This window comes from Galeopterus variegatus, unplaced genomic scaffold, assembly GCF_000696425.1.
Source record: "Galeopterus variegatus unplaced genomic scaffold, G_variegatus-3.0.2 Scaffold2480, whole genome shotgun sequence".
NCBI classification, from domain to species: domain Eukaryota; kingdom Metazoa; phylum Chordata; class Mammalia; order Dermoptera; family Cynocephalidae; genus Galeopterus; species Galeopterus variegatus.
The window spans coordinates 196867-221228 of record NW_007728591.1 but is presented as its reverse complement, the minus strand read 5'-3'; the positions used below and the strand labels follow the sequence as shown (position 1 = coordinate 221228).

Below are 24362 nucleotides of genomic sequence, written 5' to 3'. Positions count from 1 at the left end.
AGAACACATGGATACACACATACACACACACATAAATATATTTCTCTCTATACACATATATATGTACACATATAGCAATAGTTAATATTTATTGAACTCTTTTTTTGTACAAATCACTATTCTACCCTCTTTATATGTATAAACAATTTATTCTTACAATAGCACTGTAACGTAAGTATTATTATTCCCATTATACTGATAAAGAATCTGAGGCCAAGAGAGATGAAATAACTTGCCCAGAATGGCAGAAGCTAGCGAGTGGTGGAGCTGGAACTTGAAGCCAGTGGTCTGGTTTCAGAGCCATCGCTCTTATTCAGGCTATTATAGCCTCAACAGGAGAGTGGGTAGGGAGGGAGGCAGGCAAACAGGGAGAGAGGTAGGGAATTAAGAAAGTGATTCAGGTCAATCTCCTACAAAGCCAAACTTCCTCGTTTTGGGGCAGCTGTCATCTGCAAGTCCCTACAAGCTCTTTTGTTTTTCTTCTTCTTCTTTTTTTTTTTTTAAAAGATGACCAGTAAGGGGATCTTAACCCTTGGCTTGGTGTTGTCAGCACCACGCTCACCCAGTGAGCGAACCGGCCATCCCTATATGGGATCCGAACCCGTGGCCTTGGTGTTATCAGCACCGCACTCTCCCGAGTGAGCCACAGGCCGGCCCCTTGTTTTTCTTTTAATTACCTAATATGACACAAGAAAGGACTGTTTAAAACAGAATGTCATTTACAAGTCTATCACCAGGACACACACATTTCTGTATTTTCTCTTCCAGGTCTTGACCATTTGCAGACTTCCCTTTAACAAAGTTGCTAACAGAACAGTTTTCCACATTGCTCTAGGTGCTTCATAATTAGTGGTTACAGACTATCCCGCCTAGTCGAGCCAGTCAGCACCACGCCCACCCAGTGAGCAACCGGCCATCCCTATATGGGATCCGAACCCGTGGCCTTGGTGTTATCAGCACCGCACTCTCCCGAGTGAGCCACAGGCCGGCCCCTTGTTTTTCTTTTAATTACCTAATATGACACAAGAAAGGACTGTTTAAAACAGAATGTCATTTACAAGTCTATCACCAGGACACACACATTTCTGTATTTTCTCTTCCAGGTCTTGACCATTTGCAGACTTCCCTTTAACAAAGTTGCTAACAGAACAGTTTTCCACATTGCTCTAGGTGCTTCATAATTAGTGGTTACAGACTATCCCGCCTAGTCGAGCCATTACAATTTAAGTAACAATGCCTCTATTGTTTCCAATATTGGGATAATACAAATGTTACCATGGAGACCATCAATGCACACTGTTTTTTAGTTATTTTGCACATTTTCCTTAGAATAAATTACAATTTTTATTGGGCCTTGCCTCACAGCTTTCCAAAAGATTATGTGGATTCACAACATTGTCAAAGTACTTAATGCCACTAAATTGTACACTTAAAATGGTAAATTTTATGTTACATACATTTTAGTACAGTTAAAAAAAAAGATTATGTGGATAATGGGTAGTAAACTGAGGTAGTAGGTATGTCTAAACCCTAAACCACAAAAAGCGGGGACTGCAGCACCTAGAGATGGGGCCCAAGAGCTCAGCGGGTAAATGGAACTCATGGTTAGAAGCCGACAGCATTCCAAATGAGTCACACTATTCACCAACCTTTTCGGAATTCGGGTACATAATGGTACGTCTTCTCTCCCAGATGGATTAAGAAGTTGGAAAGATTCCCACTAATTGCTATGGCAAAGACCAATGTGGCACATATCCAAAAGGGGCCTGCAAAGGAAACCAGAAAATTCAAAGAAATGAAGCACAAGCCTTTAGACCCCTATGGAATAATTTTTATCACCCTCTTCCTATTCATGTAAGTAAGAGAAAATGAATTTTAGATGCAATTGACACTTGCTTAAAGAAAATTTTGTTTTGGGCCGGCCTGTGGCTCACTCGGTAGAGTGCGGTGCTGATAACACCAAGGCCACGGGTTCGGATCCCATATAGGGATGGCCGGTTCGCTCACTGGGTGAGCGTGGTGCTGACAACACCAAGTCGAGGGTTAAGATCCCCTTACCGGTCATCTTTAAAAAAAAAAAAAAAAAGAAAATTTTGTTTTTTAAAAGGTCAAAACACAACTCAGTAATTAGCTGCCTTCAAGACTAGGGGCATTAGAATCCACAGGCCAAAACACCTTCCACAAGGGCCAGCCCGGTAGCGCACTGCTACAGTGCGCCGCTTGGGAAGCGCAGCGGCGCTCCCGCCGAGGGTTCAGATCCCACATACAGACCGGCCGCTCACTGGCTGAGAGAGGTGCGGGTGCAGCACCGAGGGTTGCGATCCCGTAGCCGGTCCTGGTCCGGTACGGGCGCGACACTGAGGGTTGCGATCCGTTGCCAGTCACGAAAAAAGACAAAAAGGAAAAAAAAAAAAAAAACAAAACACCTTCCACAATTAGGTGAATAAAGACACTGATTTGTGTATAGCTTCTTTTATTGGAAGATCATCAAAAAAAACATAGACATTTTGTTAAACCTTCCATCAGAATACGTCCAGCAAAGATTACTTCCCTTATCTAAGTGCTAAATGTTAATGCCAGAGAAAAATAACTTAAATCAGACAGTTCTTTCTGCAGTATAAATGAAGAGCAGGGCAAGCAGAGTTAATTTAATCTACCAGGTTACTGTGTGTGTGTGTGCGTGTGTGTGTGAGGCTTTCTTTTTTTCTTCTTTTTTTTTAATGAAAAAGTAATACATGCATATAGTTCAATGCTCAAAAGGTATAAAAATATATATATAGAGAGAGAAAAGCATGAGTCCCTCCCTCTCTGTGCCCTAACTCCATAGTTCCCTTCCCCAGAGCTCACCACCATAACCAGTTTCTGGTGAATCCTGCCAGAAATATTCTATGTACATATGAGCAGATGCTTATGAGAGTACTTCAGAAAGTTCATGGGAAGATTTGTATTATCTTTAAATTCTATTTTTCCGCGAACTTTCTGAAGTACCCCTGTGTGTGCGTGCACATGTTTTACATAGATGATAACACAGACATATATCCTGCTTTGAACCTTTCTCTTTTCACCTTACTATGGCCTAGGATTCTACCGTAGCTATTCATAAAAATCAGCTCGTTCTTTTTTAATGGCTATAAAATATTGCACTGAGTGGATGAGTGCATCATGCTTTGCAAATCCCTCTTCTCATTTGCTTCATTTTCATGAACACCATCCTTGTCTCTCCCCACCTAGGAAAAGTACTATGTGGAACAAATACCATTTTTAAATTGAGAGATTGTAATAGATGATATGAATTCCATTGTTCAATTTCACTAATATTTTGCAATACCCTTTGGGATAGTTTGAGGTATCTTGACATATCACAGAATTAAGAAAATTATTGCACTAGAGGAAACTACCAGAAATGGATTGGTCCTTTTCAAAGCTAAGCACTGGCTCCTGAAAGTCAAAGAGGGAACATAAACAATCAACTGGGATGCTCCAAAGAGTTACCAATATCAGCTTTCCATAAATCACCTGTTTTTACACTAGACTGTGAGCTCTTTGCTGTAGCCAAGGACTAACTCTCACTGTATTTCATATTCTGAGTGCCTACCACATAAGAGATGCAAAAAACCCAAAACCACAAAAACCCTACAACCAAAAAGTTTTATTGAATTAATGAACAGAATTGACCATGTGTTGTACACAGACTGAAACCATCCAAGCATATGACCACAAGTGATCAAAATATCAATTTATAGCATCCATATAACTAGAAAGCAAAGAATACCATATCCAATCAGCCATTATTTACAAAGTACCCAGTACCCTCTAAGCCCCAGGCTTGGTGCTGGTGACACAATGATATGCAACAGAGACACAGTCACTGCCTCTAGTGCCCTCAGGCACACTGGGGAGACAGATAATAAAATATCTAATCTCAGGAGTTTTGATAGCATGAAGTACAGGATGCCCATGGGAGCACACAGGGAGGGCACCAAATCTAGGGAAAGTGGTGTCTTAGCTGGGATCTAAAGAAGAACAGGAGTTTGCCAAGTGAAGACAGAAGAGAAGAGTCGTCCAGGAAGAGGGAATAGCATGAGCAGAGCCCCAGAAGCAAAAAAGAACAGTTTGAGGCTAACGAAGTCTGAGGTTGGGAGTAGCCAGAGATTGTAGAGATGGGCCAGGGTCAGATCGTGAAAGGTTTTAGAAGCCCTGTCAGTGAGTTAAGAATTTATCTTGAGGGCAACAGGAAGCCTGGTATAGGGAGATATTTATACTGATTTAAAGATTTCTCCAGCATTCTCTGGCTGTCCCATGCCCTAAGCTACCTAACAACCCTGGCATAGGGACAGCTGCAGGAAAGATATTTTCAGGTAGGCTTAAAGGTCATCAACACTGCCCACCCAGCTTTTTAATGGTGTCATACTATTCATATCCTTCTACAACATGCTTTTTTTTTTAACATTTACTATTGTTGTGAAAGTTATCCATGTCGATATTTATAGACCTCATTTATTTTTAAAAACTACAGAATTCATGTATGAATACAACACTATTTATCCACTCTCCTGATGATGACTACTTTGGTCATTTCTAAATATTGCTATTACAAGCAATGCTGCTACTACAGTGAATGTTCTTCTTCTATATGTAATATTGTATATATGAGGGTACTTCAGAAAGTTCATGGAAGGGCTGGCCAGTTAGCTCAGGTGGTTAGAGTGTGCTGTTACAATACCAAAGTCAAGGGTTTGGATCCCTGTACCAGTCAGCCAAAAAAAAAAAAAAAAAAAAAGTTATGGAAAACTACAATTAAAAGTTAATACTAATCTTTCCATGAACTTTTTGAAGACTCCTCCTATGTGAGTTTCTCTAAAAATATATATCTAGGAGTGGAACTGCTGAGTCTTAGGGTATGAGTGTCTTCAAACTGCTCCAATTTGAGTACCAGTTACATGCCCTCCAGCATTATACAAAAGTTCCCATTGCTCCACATCCTTGACAACTCTTTTTTTTTTTTTTTTTTTGTCTTTTATCTTTTTCCGTGTCCGGCAACGGATCGCAACCCTCAGTGTTGCCCCCGTACCGGACCAGGGACCGGCAACGGGATTGCAACCCTCGGTGCTGCTCCCGCGCCTCGCTCAGCCAGTGAGCTGAACCGGTCTGTACGTGGGATCCGAACCCTCGGGCGGGAGCGCCGCCGCGCTTCACAAGCGGCGCACTTATCCAGTGCGCCACCGGGCCGGCCCTCCTTGACAACTCTTAGTAACGATATTTATGAAATCTGATTTAGAGTGTGTCACTCCTGTGCTCAAACCCTCCAATGGATTCTCACTCAAGAAAAGCCAAAGCCCTCACTGTGACTTACCTACATGATCTGCCCCTCCACACTTTCTCTCTGACCTCATCTCCGATTAGTCCCACCTTGTTCACTGTGGTCCAGTCACACTAGTCTCTTCGCTGTTCTTTGAACATACCAGACCTGTGTAGTTGCTGATCCTTCTGCTTCAAATGCTCTTTCCTTAGGTGTCTACATGAATCAGTCCCAATTCTTTCAGGTCTTTAATCAAAATTCACCTTTCTAAAATTTCCAATTCACATACCTAAACAAACATTTCATGTCCTTCCTCTCTGCTTTTAAATTTTCACCTTAACATTTGTTACTAGCACACTTTTACTTTTATATTTTACTTTTCTTCTTTGTTTATTGTTAGGCCGTCTATAATCTACTGAGCTGAAGAGAAGGGATTTTTGTCTGTTTCTCACTGCTGTATCTCAAGTACTTAGAATAGTAAGTGCTCACTGTCTGTTGCATTAATTGAATGAACGAATATGAGCCAATTTGTATATGTTTGCTAAAATGATGGGCATAAATAAATATCTTGTTTTAGTTTTTTATTTCCCTTATTACAAGTGGGAGTAAGCATCTTTTCATATATTTATTGGTCATTTGGATTTCCTTTTCTGTAAATCTGCAAATTGCCCATTTTCCCCCAGAGTTGTTTATTTTATTCTTATACTTTGTAGGAGTTCTACACATATTCTTGCCTCTCATCTTTAATGGTTAGGGGCATTGCAAATATTTCCCGATTTGTGGTTACTTTTTGACTTTGTTTATGGTTTATTATTTTGTTGTGTAGAAATTTTTCATTTTAGTTGAAATTTAGTCAAATTCATCAGTCTTTTTCTTAAACTGTTCAGACTGTCATCTTTTTTCCTAACTATCTTCCTCCAATCCACCACACCCCACAAGGCCTAGTCCTCTCTGCTATAAAACATCTCATAGCTTAGTTGGTTAGACCACGATGCTGATAACATGAAGGTCTGAGGTTTGATCCCTGTACCAGCCAGCAAAAACCAAAAAACAAAAAATTTCACCTATATTGTACATTCTTCTTTTCACAACACCAGCAGTCTCATGAGCAAGCTTTGGGTTCAAACTCTGGCTTTGTCATGAGAGGCAGCATAGCATAGTGATGAAGAATATGGATTATGAGCCACAGTATTAATTTGAAAACTGAGCTTGGCACTTATTAGCTGTATGATCTTAGTGAGTTAGTAGACCTCTGTGTGACTCAGTGTTCTCATCTATAAAATGGGGATAATAGTATCTGCCCCATAAAGTTGGATTGTTATAAAGATTAAATGAGTTAATATAGGTTCTGCCCTAATAACAGTGTCGGGTACATAATAAGCACTTTTCATGTGTTTGCTATTATTGTTAATATTGCTAACTCTCTGACTATGGGCAAGTTACCCTCCCCAAGCCTCAGTTTTCTTTTTTGCAAAATAAGGCTACCTTGGAATATGGGAAAATAGTATAAAATAGTAAAATAGTGGTATCTCCAGGCTTGGCTAAACAGATGTTAGTTCTCTCTCCCTCCTTGGGGCTGGAGACTGTGGGTCTTATCTTAAAATCCTCAGCCTCTAACACAGGGCCTCACACAAAATAAGGTGCTCAAAAACTGTATGAGCACCTGCTCTGTGCCAAGCCCACTGCCAGGCACTGAACACATGGCTTATTCAGACACAGAGCCTGCCCCTCAAGAAGTCCTCAGACTAGAAAGAATGCATGAGACAGCTAAAAGAGAAACCACCTTGACAACCTTTAGAGGCACAGGACAACGCCAAAGTTTTCACACCAGGCTCCCTGGAGCTCCAGAAATTCCACAGAGCCCATATTTATAATCAAAATATATAATTTGCTTTACTATTTATTATTTAGGATTGAGCACATATATTAAGAAACCTTACTGAGCATCCGGTTCCTCATTTGAAAAGTAGGGATTCTTTGCAAGGGGTTGTCAGCCATCAGAGAGATCGGGGATGACAGCCATCCCTAGCCCAACCCTCTTTCGGACTTCCGGGGCTAGTGATCAGATCCCAAGGGGAGCCAGCTCATCTAAGGACAGAGCTAGAACTCAGCACATCAATGAAAATGTGAGACTACTTCTCCACATTCACCCCCCACACACACCCAAATCCTCCATAAATTAAAATCAACAATCTACTCTCAGTTAAAATGATTTAATTTGTCTCAAGTTTCTAATGTCATTTAAAGACTTTTGTAGGAAATACTATACTTGTAATCATGGCATTAACACTCATATAATACATAATTGCATTTTCCCCAAATTTCTTTGCAAGGGTCATGACTGCAGCTCAGAAGAGTCGAATGAAACTGTGCAGAATTGCAACTAACAGTGCAATTCTCAACTTTCCAGGTGACTCGCACACCTACCCAAGTTCAACAGGAATACGGTAAGGAATGAAAACAGCACCACACATACCATAGAGATCTGGATTGCTGCGGATATATAGCCTCACAAAGTTTTTTCCGGGTATTGGCAAAAGAGACCCTTTTATTCTGTCAAAGACCTGGAAAACAATATGCCAGTAACTCTACCAAAGTATTTTTTTTAAGTTTAAAAAAATTCAACTACTACAAAATTGAAACTCAATCATTAGAGCTTTTATGATAATATTTTCAAATGCTAATAACCTGGGCCGGCCCGTGGCTCACTCGGGAGAGTGCGGTGCTGATAACACCAAGGCCCTGGGTTCGGATCCCATAGTAGGGATGGCCGGTTTGCTCACTGGGTGAGCGTGGAGCTGACAACACCAAATTAAGGGTTAAGATCCCCTTACCAGCACACAAAGGCTTTCCCATCATTTGATTGTTTAACCATAGAAGAAACAAGTCTCCATTACATGTAAAAGGAAAAGTAAAATTGATTTACAAACCTGGTAAGTGTCCACATCAAAGAACGTTTGATAATATTCAAATGTCCAGAAGGGGGAGCTTTTCTTCTGTCCAGCGAGTAACTGTCACAAGTAAAATAAAACATAATGAACACAGAAGCAATTTCCTAATTCCAGCTGCACAGAGAAAGAGAGGGAGTTGATCTAATGGAAAACCAAAGTGTATGAAACACCAAGCATTCATACAGAAAAAGGCACAGTTGGACTCTGAGCAGCTGTGCAGAAAAAAAGTAAATGTTATGGGCAGATATTTCTTGTTCATTATGGAGGAAATGATTTTCACAAAGTCCAACAGTGACAGCAGCTGCCTTACATGGTACTGAACAGGCCGTTCCTGGAGGTATTCAAGTGTTGTCTTTCTGATATACTACAGAAGGCAGTAATATCTTGGGAGGGAGGCTGAAACAGAGGTTATTTGCAACTCTAATATTACAAGATAGTGAAACCAGAGACCCATATTCCATAAACGAGGCCAAGGAGTTCTGTCACTGTCATAGAATATTGATAACCTCTTCCCAACTCACAGACAAAATTAAGATAATGGATAGAATTTTTTCAATTTTAAGATTTTTTCCTCTTATACATTTCTTCTTAAAATTTGATGCCTGCTGTTTGTCAGTGTGGTGGTTAATTTTATGTGTCAACTTGTCTGGGCCATGGTGTCCAGATATTGGTCAAACATTCTGGATTTTTCTGTGAGAGTGTTTTTGCAAGACATTTACATTTTAATGGGTAGAATTTGAGTAAAGCAGATTGCCCTCCATAATGTGGTTGGACCTCAGCCAATCGTTTGAAAGCCTGCATAGAACAAAAGGCCAACCCCACCCTTCATCCACCCACCCCAGCAAGAGGGAATTCTTCAGCAGACAGCCTTTGAACTGCAACTGTTTTTCTAAGTATCTAGCCTGCTGACCTCCCTCATCAGACTTTGGATTCCCCAAAGGCTATAGTTTGAACGTCCCCCAAGCTCATGTTGAAGCTTAACCCCTATTTTAATAATGTTTAAAAGGGTGGGAAATCCAACTAGAGTATTTGAAAGGTAAGGCCTTTAAGAGGTGATTGGACTTTAAGAGAGTCCTCATGAATGGATTAATCCATTCATCAATTAATGGGTTAATGGATAAACAGGTTATTACAGGAACGGCACTGGTGGCTTTATAAGCGGAGCAAGTGAGCACATTAAGATGCTCTAGTTCCCCCACCATGGGATGCCCTGTGCCACCACAGGACACTGCGGGGGCAACACTGAGGGTTGCGATCCGTTGCCAGACACGGAAAAAGACAAAAAAGACAAAAAAAAAAAAAAAGAATCTCCTTGTTCATAGTGTGTTTTGAGGATTAAATGAGATGACACAAGTAAGGATCTTTAAATAGTGTTGGCAGCTATTAAATACTGAATACATACTAGACACTGCTATGATAATGATAGCAAGAGTCAGCATATTATTTTCTCTTATTACAGATGAGGAAACCAAGGCTGAGGGAAGTTAAGGTACCTTTCCCAAGACCACACAGCTATTACTATTGGCAGGACCAGGATTCAAACGCAGGCTCTTTTTTTTTTTTTGTCTTTTTTTTTTTTATCTTTTTCCATGTCCGGCAACGGATCGCAACCCTCAGTGTTGCCCCCGCACCGGACCGGGGACCGGCATCGGGATTGCAACCCTCGGCGTTGCTCCCGCGCCTCGCTCAGCCAGTGAGCGGGAACCGGTCTGCATGTAGGATCCGAACCCTCAGGTGGGAGCGCCGCCGTGCTTCCCAAGCGGCGCACTTATCCAGTGCGCCACCGGGCCGGCCCAAACTCAGGCTCTTAAGTCTGAGATTTTCCCACAATATTTAGTATCTAGTGGTACTTAATTTAGCATAAAATTCAATACTCACTTTGATACTCATGGAGTTCCACAGAGAGCATCAGGTCTCCAAGAACTCCACTATTTTAATAAGCCTGTGTATCTACTGCTATAAACTGAGTGCTCCTGTAGTGCACTACAATCACAATTCAGCTTGTAAAATATTAATAGAAATACCATTTTTCTTAAACGCACCGTGTACATGGACATATATCTTTGTGATCAAAATCATCCACGTGATTTATTCACCATCCAACTAGACGGAGGAGACCTAAATCTGAGAATCCTCCCTCCTTCTACCTCACCTAACCCTTCCCATCAAGTCCTACTAAGCCCACTCCTAAATATCTGTGTCCAACTCTAGTTCAGTCTTCACTTCCAGTCTAGAGCACTTCATTTGTCTCCTACCTGCTCTTCTGGTTTCGAGTCCATCTCCCTCCAATTCACTCTCCACATGGCCACCGTTTGTTTAATATCTTTAAAAGTATCTGGCCATATTGTTTAGAATCTTTCAGTAACTCCTGATAGTTTTCAGAATACAATTCATACTCACTGAATTGAGTCCCAGCCTACTGGTGTAGCCTCATATGTCTTCATCTATATTTTGCTTCCAATTTAGGTGAAGATGGGGACATTCCTGTTGGTACCATGTTCTTTCATGCCTTTGCGACTGCATCAAAACTGGTCCCCTTGACTAGATCACCCTTCCCCACCTTCCTCCCCTGACGACCTTATCCTCCTTCATCAGACTTGGTCCAAGTGTCACTGCCTCCAGGAAGCCTTCCCTAACCCCTCTCTAGGCTCCTGCCACCTGGTGCTCCCTTACACCAGTGGGCTTCCCACAGACAATAATGGTCTGTTTCCCCCACCAAGGCAGAGGCCATGTGTCATTTGTCTTTGTGTTGTCACTGCCTGGCACTGTATCTGGCACACAGCAGATAGCGATTAAATGGATGAACGATCTTTAAAAAAAATTAAAGGGAAAAAATTCCAAAGACAAGTTCAAACCTCAGTTTTGTCAGAATCATCATTTCCCAGTAACTCATCATCCTCTTCTCTCCCTGGGCTTCTGGGGGGTCCTGGATGATGCTTTGGGGTTTCACCAGGATCTTCAATGCTTATTGTGGTGACATCTGGGTTTGCTGCTAGAGAAGTGGCAGCATCACCAAATTCTGAAACCAATTAGAGCACAAGGGTCTCAGAAACCATACCCACACTAGAAATGCTATATTTTTAATTTAAAGACAAGCTTTTACAACCTCAGCTTTGCTCTAGAGCCTATCTGACACAAATGGCAAAAGGATCTGAAAAAAACCTCGTCTAGAAATCAGTCTCACATAGAAAGATGACTAGAAAGACAACAGAATTTGGAGTCAGACCCAGATTTTAATTCTGGCTCAGCTACTTACTAACTACATGAGACAGAGTAAGTTAACCTCTATAAACCTTAGTGTTCCCATCTGTACAACGGGGAGAATAATATTTATTTTAAAGAATTTCAAGAGAATTAGGAGTTTTACCAAAATAAAGTCCTAAACTTCTCTTCTTTGATTCAAGTTCAAAACATTTTAGTGGAAGTTATTTTTCCAATAAGTCCATATAATTGCTATAGAAAATATGGGGGGCTGGCCAGTTAGCTCAGTTAGTTAGAGTGAGGTGACATAACACCAAGGTCAAGGGTTCGGATCCCCATACAGGCCAACCACCAAAAAAAAAAGAAAAGAAAATATGGGGATAAAAATGAAAGTGGAATACATAGAATAAAAATCACTGTTAGTCCATCCCACTACATAAAGGCAAACACAATTAACATTTTTACATTTCCTTTTCTTTACATAGTGAGATTCATGCCACTGATGATCATTTATTTGTTCAACAACTATTTGCTGAATACCTACAATGTGCTAAGTACTGATCTAAAATGTAATAGCACTATAGTAAACAATTTTGTATCCTGCTTTGTCTTCTGAGGATTATATGCAAAACTGATTTTCATAACAGTCTTTAAAATGATCACTTATGTGGCTGCATAATATTCCATCAGCAAAGATTTTATTACAAATATGCAGGAGTGTCGGTGTTGAGAAAGCTTTTGGGGTTACTACCTTAGGATCAATTATTGAGGTGATCACAAGGTCAAAGGGTGCAAACCATTTTTAAGGCCCTTGACCCATACTGCTAACTGCGTTTCAGACATCTTGGTAAAAGACTGTTGGCCATGTTCAAGCTCTGGATTACGAGTTCTAATATCTCTCTGAACTTTTTCTCCAGCATTTTCATAGTTTGTAGATACACATTTAAATGATCATTTAGCAAATGAGTGTCTCCCTCACTAGACTGAGAGCTTCATAATGGAAGAAACTGTTTTGTTCACCCTTCTATTTCTGATAACTAGAACAATGGCCTGGTTCATAGTCACACTCATGAGATACTTATTGATTAAATGAAGGAATGATCTGATCACATTTCATCAATATTAGCTTTTTATACTTTTATATCTACTCCAGCGTATAAACAACTTTAATTTTTTTTTATCTCTGGTATCTAATACAGTCCTAAGTACAAAGAAAGTGCTCAATAAATGTTTGTTGAACTAACGTGGGAACTCTATAAACATTTTCTGTAATCACTGCACTAAATTTATGATACCTGTTATCAATCTGAAGGGCTATTTAGCAAAAAAGAACTGCTAGTGTGGACAAACAGGAAAAACCTGAATGTGGCCAACAGACTTTTAACAAGATGTCTGAAATACAAGAGTACTTCAAAAAAGTTTGTGGAAAAATTCGTATTCTCTTTTAATTCTATTTTTCCATTAACTTTTTGAAGTACTCTCATAATTTTTTTTTTTTTTTTTTTTTTTAAAGATGACCGGTAAGGGGATCTTAACCCTTGATTTGGTGTTATCAGCACCACGCTCAACCAATGAGCGAACCGGCCATCCCTATATGGGATCCGAACCTGTGGCCTTGGTGTTATCAGCACCGCACTCTCCCGAGTGAGCCACGGGCCGGCCCCCTCTCATAATATTTTTTACCATATGACGCAGCGTAGGAATGCAAATCTGTTGCTATGACTGCGGAAATAGTGATCTTAAAGATAAAGGTAGGTACTCGAATGATGTACCTTCAAACTGCAAGTCATCTACAGTTGCCATTCAGCCACTGGGTCTTCTCCCAATTATGAGGAAAAAAAATTTGCAGGGGTCTAAAAGGAAAAAATAAGTAAACTTAATAGAATAACAGAATAGTGTATCTGCAAACAAGTCTTGTTTCAGTATTAGAAACGGTATTGCTTTCCTTTGCCTCCTTTTTCAGTGACTTTACATAAACCCATTTGCCTCCTTTTTTAGGTTTAAACAAAAATAACCATTAAGCATCAGATATTATTAAAACTGTTATAAAAAAAACTAACCCTAGGGGTCCAAAGATTCCGTCCAATCTCACTCACTGTGTGAATGTTTAGGAGCCAGGTGCAGCCTGGAGATGGAAGAATGAGGAAGGGGAGACTGAGGTTTGAGAGGAGTGATGGGGACAGTGAAGAACAAAGGCAGTTCAGCCTAGCCATTTTAGGTTTAAACAAAAATAACCATTAAGCATCAGATATTATTAAAACTGTTATAAAAAAACTAACCCTAGGGGTCCAAAGATTCCGTCCAATCTCACTCACTGTGTGAATGTTTAGGAGCCAGGTGCAGCCTGGAGATGGATGAATGAGGAAGGGGAGACTGAGGTTTGAGAGGAGTGATGGGGACAGTGAAGAACAAAGGCAGTTCAGCCTAGCCTGTGGTTAAGGGCACAGGCTCTGGGGTCAGACAGACCTGAGTTTGATTGCCGATTCTGCTGCTTCTCTGTTGTGTGTGCGCTCCTCGGGGGCCTCAGTTTCCTCATCTGTAAAATGGGTTCATAAAGGTACCTACTCACACGGTGGTGGGGCCATTAAATGAGACAGTGCGTGTAAGGCGTTCAGCGCAAGGCCAGGCGATTAGTAGGTGCTGGAGTGTTGGAGACCCTGCAGCCTGGGACACCCCGAAGCAGAGGCAGTGGATTAAGGGGAGGAGCTGGGCCGCAGCGGCAGGAGATCTTGGGCCCCCTCAGCCCCTGACCGGCCCCGCAGACCTGGCCGCCTCACCTCGCGGGGTTCGGCGTCCAGCCGATCCCGGAAAGGCTCGGGCCTTAGAAGCTCCGCGCCGGTACTGGTCCAGCCGAGTTGCCGGAAGCCGGAGATCCGGAGGACGAGACTGCTCCGCTTCCTCGGCAGAGCCCCGCCTTCTTAAAGGGGCAGCAGCACCCAGAGAAGACGCTCCCAGAGACGTCAGCAGGCAGCTGCGCGCAGAGCCCGCTCCCTACTCTGCTCCTCCGGAGGGTGAGCCTCGGGTTCTTAAAGAGGCAGGCTGCGGTCGCCTCGCTCTAGGGGGCGCAGAGGACTCTTAAGAGTTTGGGAGTTTCTTACTGTTTGTTTATACCTTTTTCTTGTGGAAATATAAAATAGGGTGATGAAAGACCATTGTGAAAAGAAAAAATGTCACGGTTGTCACCAATCCCCCAGTTTCTTTTGGCCATAAAAATTTAACCAGTGCGGGAGTGAATGAGTCAATTTCATTCTGAGTTTGTGAATGAGTGATCGAGGGCAGAATGATGTCTCTTCATATGAGCAACCCCAGCAGTAATTTGTTTCTTCATTTTCGGCTTTTGCCCCTGGAGGGGCGGGGCTCGGGGGAGGAGATTGGTAGAGATCGGCCTCAATCACCTCTGTGTCCCCCTGCAAACGATGATAGGGTTGCTCTGCGTGGACCTGGAAACGTTTTGCTCTGCCTCTTGCCTTTGCTTGGTTAATTACCACACAGCCCTCCAGACTTAGGGAACCATTTCCTCCTCCTATGGGAAGGCTGCCTTCGCCTCCCAGGACTTCTTTTGCTCCCATAGTCACCTGGGCTTGCCAATACCACGGCATGTTTGCCCATCCCTGCCAGCCTATGAGTGCTCTGAGGGCAAGGACCAGGAATGATTCCGGTCTCTGGGTCGCCGGTGCCCAGACCAGGGCCGAGCACACAGTAATTGCTCACTGAGGGCTAATGTAGAGTGAAGACGTTCTTGCTGTCTGGAGCAGCATAAGCCCAATTCATGGCTCACACAACGTGGAACCTTGTGGTGACTTTGGCCTCGCCACACTGGGCCCTTGTGGCCAATTGGAAAGACATTGTAATTGTTTAATAATAACTAGAGAGAGAAAAAAATTTTTTTTGAATTGGAGTCATGATCAGATTTCGTACATGCAGTATCTCTAATTCTCAGACAATCCTGCAAGCTTGGGGTAATTATCCTCATTTCAGGTGTGCAAGTGTATCACACACCTCTTATGCCCTATTTCAGATCGTCTTGGTCTCACCTGCTGCTTATTTCATCACCACTAATCTTCTTCCAGCTTCAGCAGGTATAACCTGAGTGAGCTTCACCTCAAGCCCATGCTTCAGGCTTCTCAACTTTGTATCAAGGATGGTTTCTTGATGCCACAGGGTCACAGGACTGCTGGAACTGCTCAGCACCCAGACAGGTGCCCAAAAGTGCAGAGGTGGGGAGTGGTTAATGCCTCATGAGGCAAATCTGTGACCAATGGGGTCAACAGATAATGAATACATGCTTCTCCCTTTTCCCCTTCAGGTAGACGCCCTCAGACATTTCATATAGCTTTTAACTATCTTGCAGGATCAAGAAACCAAATGCCTTTGGAAGTGGCCAATTTGATAATGCATCCTTGCAACAGCTCTCCTTCCTCACCACTTTACAACCCCTGTCCTTCACTCCTAGTCCTTGAACTCACACTTGCCAGTAAACTACTCATATGAGGAACCCACTAAGGCATGTTGGTAGCAATAATGGCCCCAGAAGACAGAATCTCAGGTTGGCACTTTGGAACTGTACTGCTTACTAGTCAGATGGGAACAACAACCCCATTGCTGGTGGGGGGGGGGTTGTGGGGGAGTAGGGGATGTGATAACACCTAGAATAGAGTGGCATCACAATTACTAAGGCATCTATCTATGGTTGATTGGGATGAGGTTCGGGTAGAAAAAGTGTTGGGGTATCTAGTATACAGATATGTAGTACGTGCTGGAGGACAATGATAATTATAAGGATTATGGAATGGACTGGCTTTTTTAACTTCATTAGAAGCCTTAAAAAAAATATATAGGGTTAGAACTAACAGCTGTCAAGGCATTTGTGAAAGCTAGAGAGTCTCTATGGCAGCTTTGAAGGAGATTCTTATTCTTCTACAGGCTTGAGAAAGACTGGGCTGAAAATTAGGCCCAAGATCTGATTTTAAGAGTGGCAAAATTTCTTTTTTTTTTTTTTTCCTTTTTGTCTTTTTAATGACTGGTAACAGGATCGCAACCCTCGGTGTCGCGCCCGTACTGGGAACCGGCAACGGGATTGCAACCCTCGGTGTTGCGCCCGCACCGCGCTCAGCCAGTGAGCGGGAACCGGTCTCCACATGGGATCCGAACCCTCAGTGGGAGCGCGGTTGCGCTCCCAAGCAGCGCACTCTCCAGTGTGCCACCGGGCCGGCCCAAGAGTGGCAAAATTTCAAAGAAGACTGAAGGCACAGCCTTCACAGGTTTCCTCCATCAAAGTTGGGGCACTGACAGAAAATGAGTGGAACCTGAGAACTGGAATGGGGATACTTGGGTAGAAATGCCTGAGATTCTTGACCATCTCCTGCTTCCAGATTCCCTTGAATCTCCCACACAGGCAAAAGTAGTCCCCCCATTTTGCCAAAGAAAAGCAAACTCTTCTTGCTCAGAGAGCCTATCATGATAACCTTAACAACATTGCTTCAGACCAAGGGACCAACTTAATTGTAAAAAAAACTGCAACAGAGACACATGACCATGGGATCCACTGGTCTTACCATGTAAATCAGTCACCCAGAAGTAGGTGGCCTAATGGAATAGTGGAATAGCTTGTTACAGGCACAGCTAAGGCTCCAGCTTGGGTAAAACACTCAAGGGGATTAGGGTACTGTCCTCCAGCATGTAGAACATGCACTAAACTAATGGTTTATAAATTATTTACAATGGTGCTTTGTTTTAAATACCTAGGAGATTTGGATCTGCAAACCAAGGGGTAGCACTTTCTTTCACTTCCAGTGCACTCCACTCATGGAATTTGTGCTTCCCACCTCACAAGTTTAAGTTCTATTAGCTTAGAGGTCTTGGCTCCTGGGGGTGAGAGTTGGGAGAGTAAAAAACACTTCCATTCCACTAACAGTTCCACTGAGTTGGAAGCTGTAACTACCACCTAGAATTTTGGCTCCTCATGCCAATGCACCAGCAGGTAAAGAAAAGAGTGCTACATGGTGGGGATAATCAACCCTGATTAAGTTGAGACACTGGGGAGGATTATGTCGGGAATTTAGAAGATTCACTGAGCATCTCTTGGGATTTCCACACCCTGTGATGGTGGTTGTAGTGGATTGAATTATGTCCCCCCGCAAACTCATTGAAGCTTGAATTGTGTCCCCCCAAATTTTATATATTAGAAACTTAGACCCCCACTGTGACTGTTAAGAGGGTGGGAAATCCTATTATGGTAAATGAAAGGTAGAGACTTGGGAAAGTGACTGGATTGTAGGACCATGCCATAGTGAATGGATTAAAAATGTTGGTCGGGGCGTGGTTCTGAGGGCTTTAAGAACCCTCTTAAAGGGCTCTTATTTGAGAAGAGGAGAGTCTGTCTCTCACTGCTCTCTCTGCTTCCATCTTGCAATGTGAGTCCCCTGGATCACTGTTGCCACCACCAGGTAGACTTTGGACTTCCCAGCCTCAGAAACTGTAAGCAGTAAATTTTGTTTTCTTCTTAGATTACCCAGTTCCAGGTATTTCGTTATAAGCAACAGAAACGGACTAACAGTGGTAAATGGGTAACTGCAGCAACTGTAACCTGACAAGGGCATCTAAGTGCTCAGATCGCCCAGGAGTGGAAGTCTAGGTCAATCCAAAGTGCTGGCTGAGGGCAAGGGAAATCTAGGACAGGTAGTGGAGGAGGGAAATGATGAATATTAACTTTGGCCTTGACACTCCTTGCAGCAGCAGGGAGTATGGTTTGTTTTAATAACCCTCTTACATCAATTCTTTGTAGACCAAGGCTGGCCTCTGCTGCCTTGAAAGGGACTCTGAGAGGTTGGACCTGTTCCTCCCAATCTTAGGGAAGCAGTGAGGATATCCTGATATCACAAAAACAGAGGGTCCATATTATAGAGTGGGGGAGGCTAATATTATACAAGGCACAAACATATATGTAGACTGCATCAGGTTCTTCTCAAGCATCACTTCAGGTCTTCTTGGCCTCGCTGTCTTGTCTTCCAGTCACCTCTGTCATGACCAGTTCTGTGTGGGCTTCTCACAGGTACTACCTCTCAGTAACTTACCTCAGAGCTTCTCCACTGGACCCCTCTTTGTGTCCACACATGTATCCTGGAAAGGTGGGGGAGTTAACATTCCATGGGGCAAACCTTTGACTGCGGGACAATGGATAAATGTTTCTCACATTTCTTCCGGACAGATGGTCCTGAGATTCATTTTACACAACCTCTCAAATGTCTGAAGTGGTATGTTGATGCTGTGTCTTTGTCTTAGCTCTCTCTCCTTCCCTGCTTCATTCCCCTGAACTTCACTCCTGGCCTGTCTGCAAGTCGATTTCTCTTTCTAGCCTTTATTATGCTAACTTGACAGAAACTTAATCTCAGACAGTTCAGCATCCTCCCCTTTCCTTGGAGTTGTATCTCAGTTCCTAAGGGCTTAGGTGGCCAAAGCTTTAGGTGGGGCCCACTTGGTCCTTGGTGTCATCTCTCGACACTGACATCCCTGGGTCATCCATGGCCCCTTCATTTGGAAAGTCACTGAGGGTATATCCTTATTCCCACAGCAAAGCCTCTTCAACCCCAAGAATGCTGTCTACCATTTCCAGGGTGAGCTTCTAGGAATCATTCTCTGCTTTCACACTGTATTATTAGTCAGTTTTCTGTTACTTATAACAGAGTACCTGAAACTGAGTAATTTATAAAGAAACAAAATTTATTTCTTACAGATCTGGAGGCTGGGAAGTCCAAGGTCTTGGGGGCACATCTGATGAAGGCCGTTTTGTTGGTGGGGACTTTCTGCAGAGTCCCAAGGTGGTGCAGGGCATCCCAAGGCAAGAGGGCTGAGTGTGCTAATATGCTCAGGTTTCTCTTCTTCTTATAAAGCCACCAGTTTCACTCCCATGATAAACCATTAATCCATTCACCCATTAATCCATTCATTCACTAATGGATGAATAGATTAATTCATTCTTGAGGGCAGAGCCTTCATGATCCAATCACCTCTTAAAGACCTCACCTTTCAAATACCATAGTGAGATTTCCCACCTTCTTAATACTCTTACACTGGGGACTAAGTTTAAACATGAGTTTTGGAAGGGACATTCAAACCACAGCATGCAGTACACTGAAGTATGGTAAATCTCTGCTGTGCTAAGCCCCACTTCCCTAGACAAAATACTTGATCATTTTCTCTCTTCGGGGTCTTTCTACCTTGAGATGGAATTCTTAGGGCTCTGCCTGGGAATTAAGGCTCAGATCCTCTCTTTTCTTGGGGTTCACAGATTAGGGTTTATCCTAGGGAGATGGCACACAAGAGGACCCCATTTCAAGAGAACATCCACGTCTGCACTGTTATTATTACTCAAATTCCTTCTTCCCTGCCCAGCCTGAGGAGTCTTTTTCTAACTTAGCTCTTATTCGTGAATCTTCTTCTTGTCCACTCTCCTGAGGACCTACATAAGCCTTTAAAACTAAAAAAACCTGAAGAGATTCCCTTTTTCTCTGCACTTTGCTACTTCTCTTCCCTAGGCAATTCACTCAGTTAACTAAAAACCAAAGGTTTAGCATAAGGGTGCACACAGGAATAATGGAGGCAGGTATTTGGCTGGGAAGCCATGAGAACCTGAGAGTAGCACTATGGTTCTAACTCAAAAGAAAGAAGGCCACCCAGGATCCAAGGCAGCTCTAGCAACTGGGTTTGCCATCATTTCTAAGCAGCAGGAGTCCCCCAATTCCTAAATTGACACTTGGTCATTATGACTCCCCTACATCTCACACTGAGGTGGGTCCTTCTGAGGGTACAATGAATCAAAGAGATAGAGCTCCCACTTAAACAGAATGAGGGAAGGTGGAGGGAGAGGGGAAGCTGAGGAGCACTTCTTGCTCTGATGGACAGGGACTGGGGGTGGAGGGGATACTCCAAAAATAAGAGCTTTGGTTAGGGGATGCTGACCGAGTCCCCTGGCTATCCATGAAAGTGAAAGCTGGAGACCACACAGCTGACCCATGTCACGAGCAACACCCATCCCAAGGAGAAGGCTGCAGTGCCTTACTGACTCCAGGGGTCACAAATGAGGGATGGGCAGTTGGAAAAACCACTTTAATCACTTACTTTTGGCCTCTTTTCCTTTCTTTATGTGCCTGGTGTTAAGGGCTTAGGATGTTTGAACCCAGTGTGTGGGTGACGGAGAACTTGAATAGACATACTTCTGAGCAACAAGTTGCTCAGGCTAGTCCAGAGCCATCCTGCAACAAGCAGGTGTATTAGTCTGTTTTGTATTGCTATAACAGAAATACCTGAGACTGGATAATTTATGAACAAAAGAGGTTTATTTGGCTTACGATTCTGGGACAGCTGCATGTGGCACAGGCCTCCAGCTGCTTCTACTCATGGCAGAAAGTGGCAGGCAGCTGGCGGGTACAAACAGATCACATGGCGAGAGAAAGCAAGAGAGAAAGGGAGAGAGAGGAGGTGCCAGGGTCCTTTAAACAATCAGGTCTCGCGGGAACTAATAGAGCGAGAACTCACTCACTACCCCTCCTCCCCCAGGGTAAGCACTAATCCATTCACGAGGGACCCACCCCCATGACTCAGTTTCCAACACTGCCACATTGGAGATCAAATTTCCACATGATTTTTGAAGGGGACAACACATCCAAACTCCATCAACAGGGCACAAAATTCACATGTGTCCCCACCCCCCCACCACCAAAATTTGGTTATGATAATCTGTAAGCAAACCACATACATTTTTTACAACAAAACAGGAAATTTCAAAGAACTTTGAAAACTGCAATGGGCTAGAACCAGATACTCAATAGTTAGAGGTACCTGGGAGATGAAGTTGATAAGCCTGGCCTGGGACTCTTTCCTTAGCTTGGCCTGCATTCTGTTGCATGGCTGGGGCCTGTTTGGTAGGGAGAGGGTGAGTGACTGGCCTTGGTCATACAGCTGGGTAGAGTTCAGGACAGTGTAGTGCTAGAGCATGTTTGAACCAGCTTATGAGAGCCAATTGTTAAATTTTCAGGAATTCTGTGGGCCAGTTATTAAACCCAGTCATTAAATATTAAATGATACAAACTTAAAATAAATTATATTAACAACAGAGGTAATAAATAATATTCAAAACATCACTTCCTACATTTTTTTTATATTTTATTATTATCTATGCTCTTGAGGTTACTTATGTCTATTTTACATGTATGGTGTGCAAGTAAGCATCTCTTGCAACTCCATGTACATAGTAATGTCACACAGGGTAGCTTAAAATCAGGAATGGTGGAATTATTTACATTACAGAAATCAGCAAATGCTACATATCTGGGGTTGGTTTATCATTATGTTAAAAACGTTATGTTATATTGTCTATATAAAAGCTGGCAAACTTTTTCTATAAAGACCAGATTAGTAAATATTTTCTTTTTTTTCTTAATTTTATTTACTTTTATTTTTTCCTTTTTTAAAAATTCTCCTTGGGATTCGTAAATATTTTCAACTTTTTGAATCATACAGTCTGTTGCAACTACTCAACTCTGCTGTTGTAGCACAAAAGCAGACATAGACAAAAGTATAAATGAACAGGCAGGCTGTGTGCCAATTAAACTTAATTTACAAAATTAGGTGAGGGACAGATTTGGCCTGTAAACTACAGTTTGCCAACCCCTCCCTGATCTAGATTCAAGATGGTGATGGAGACAATGTTAATAATGCAGATTAAATATAAAATCTGTAGTGTTCGGGGCCGGCCCGTGGCTCACTCGGTAGAGTGCGGTGCTGATAACACCAAGGCCCCGGGTTCGGATCCCATATAGGGATGGCCGGTTTGCTCACTGGCTGAGCGTGGTGCTGACAACACCAAGTCAAGGGTTAAGATCCCCTTACCGGTCATCTTAAAAAAAAAAAAAATCTGTAGTGTTCTATGTGTAGTAGTAATAGTGTGAATATCACAAAAAAATTGAGGCAGTATTCTTCGAGTATCCAAAAACAAGTTGCTCACATCATGAATGAACAAATGAAATTGTTTTTTCAATTTCATCTTACTCCTTAACTTACAGGAAAATATTAACCAACATTCATGTCCAAACTATCCTTGTTTATCAGTTGCAAACATATGGGGGCTATAGAAAGAAGCACTTGGCAAAAATCAGTGAAGGTGTTCTGTGAGAATCAATTAACTGTATAGAATTTACAATAAGGAATATTGTATGTTTTATTATTATTTGTAAATTATTTACTAAAATCCATTATATCAGTAGAATTTAGAATAAACTTATATATGTATATATGCATAATTAAATACGTATATATGCATACTTTTTTTTTAGGGTACCAGTGGTTAAACATTTAGGTTCAGGCCCAGGTCTCTCACCAAAGCCCTAACTCTTCCTCCTCACTGGCTATAGGAGAAGGCTTGCAGTAGCTCAGTGCTCTCCAAACCTCAGCCATCCAGGACCTCCACCACGATTTCTGTCAGACCTGAGAATACCTGTAACTAAAATACCTTATTTATGTAATTCTCCTCTGCCTTGGAACAAAACATGACAAGTGGTTAATATCTTGGCTTTGCAGATATCATAAACCAATCTGTATCCGTTGGCTAACTCTGTCTATAATGTCCGCATTGTTTTTTTCCCACAGAAATCCTTAATTTTGATTTAGTCAAATCCATCCATTTTTTTCCTTTTTGATTTGTGCTTTTCAGGTCTTTATATAAAAACCCAATGTTTTTATATAAAAAACAAAGTTATTCCCTATTATTTTCTTCTATTAATTTATGGTTTTGCTTTTTATATTTTTAGGTATTTGTTTATTTATCTATTTATTTGCATTTACTGGTTTATTGTAAAGGATAAAACTCAGAAATAGCCAAATGAAGAGATGCACAGGGCAAGGTTTGGGGGTGAGGCATGGAGCTTTCATGCCTTCTCTGGGGCACTACCTCCCAGCACATCCACATGTTCATCAATCCAAAAGCTCCATTTGTAGGCCTTTTGTCCATCTGGAGTCTACTATGCTGTAATGTAAGTTTCCAGCTGTAATTTTCTCCATAATCATGAACCAATTTACTCACAAATTCATCTTTTCCCCACTAATCTGTGGTGTCATCTCCATAACATGTATCAGCTCAGATAGATTGTTTTTTCTTTTTATTAGTTCAGATAGATTGATAGGTAATGTATCTTTTAATTTGGCTCCCTATTCTTCCTGCAGCCACTACCATCCATTCTGTTCTTTAAATTACTCTGGCTTTGTTTTATTTCTTTATGCTCTTCTTTTTCAAAACTGACTTAGCCTTTTTTTTTTGTATTTGATTATATCTGCATATAATGAGATTAGTAAATTTCCTTTCTATCTTATTATGCTTTTTTTTCTTTGATTTATTATATTGGCCAGGATTAATTTCTCCACTGAGTTTACTAGGGGTTTTGAGGTATATACATATACATATACATATATATATATATATATATATATGCACACACACACACACACACACACACACACCTCAAATTTATATTTCCAATTAATGAAGCTTCCTCTTATTTTCAGTTTTCTTAAAGATTTTCTTTTAAAAATATAAATAGATTTTGAATTTTATTAGAGGCTTTTTCTAGGTTTAATGAAAAATCATGTGACATTTCTACCTTAGTCCACTAAAATTATGTGCAGTAAAAGATTAACTCAACAGATCCAAGTGTCCAAATCTTGCATACTTCAAAAAAAGGTTTAACCCTTGCCTGGCTTCTGGGTGATAACCTCTAAGCCCTTGGAATATTCTGCATAGAGTGTCTTTGTTTACCTAAGGCTTTGAGCCATGCCAGATAGTTCATGCTAACAATGTGATTTATGGTACAAACCTTGGGCCGTGTGGTATCAGTTTGATGTCCGGAGGGTTTGAAGATGGA

The 24362-nt window shown here is 41.9% G+C and overlaps 2 protein-coding genes across 6 annotated transcripts in view; both read right to left on the bottom strand.

Moving 5' to 3' along the window:
- YIPF1 (Yip1 domain family, member 1) overlaps nucleotides 1-14425 on the bottom strand; it is a 34622-nt gene extending 20197 nt beyond the window's left edge. For 2 of the 5 annotated variants that reach the window (XM_008581867.1, XM_008581866.1), the window contains exons 1-5: nucleotides 13918-14425; nucleotides 11106-11269; nucleotides 8230-8310; nucleotides 7776-7863; nucleotides 1650-1766 (exon numbers count right to left, since the gene is read on the bottom strand). In XM_008581867.1, coding sequence (XP_008580089.1) covers nucleotides 1650-1766; nucleotides 7776-7863; nucleotides 8230-8310; nucleotides 11106-11269; nucleotides 13918-13987 — 520 coding nt within the window. In that variant the 5' untranslated portion in view covers nucleotides 13988-14425. Of the gene's footprint in view, nucleotides 1-1649; nucleotides 1767-7775; nucleotides 7864-8229; nucleotides 8311-11105; nucleotides 11270-13223; nucleotides 13305-13917 lie in introns of all 5 variants that reach the window. The other 3 variants (XM_008581865.1, XM_008581869.1, XM_008581868.1) reach the window with 3 other exon arrangements.
- Nucleotides 14426-18344: 3919 nt separating this feature from the next.
- The window catches only part of HSPB11 (heat shock protein family B (small), member 11), an 84744-nt gene continuing 78726 nt past the window's right edge, over nucleotides 18345-24362 (bottom strand). The window contains exon 6 of the mRNA XM_008581864.1: nucleotides 18345-18570. Coding sequence (XP_008580086.1) covers nucleotides 18526-18570 — 45 coding nt within the window. The 3' untranslated portion in view covers nucleotides 18345-18525. The remainder of the gene's footprint in view (nucleotides 18571-24362) is intronic.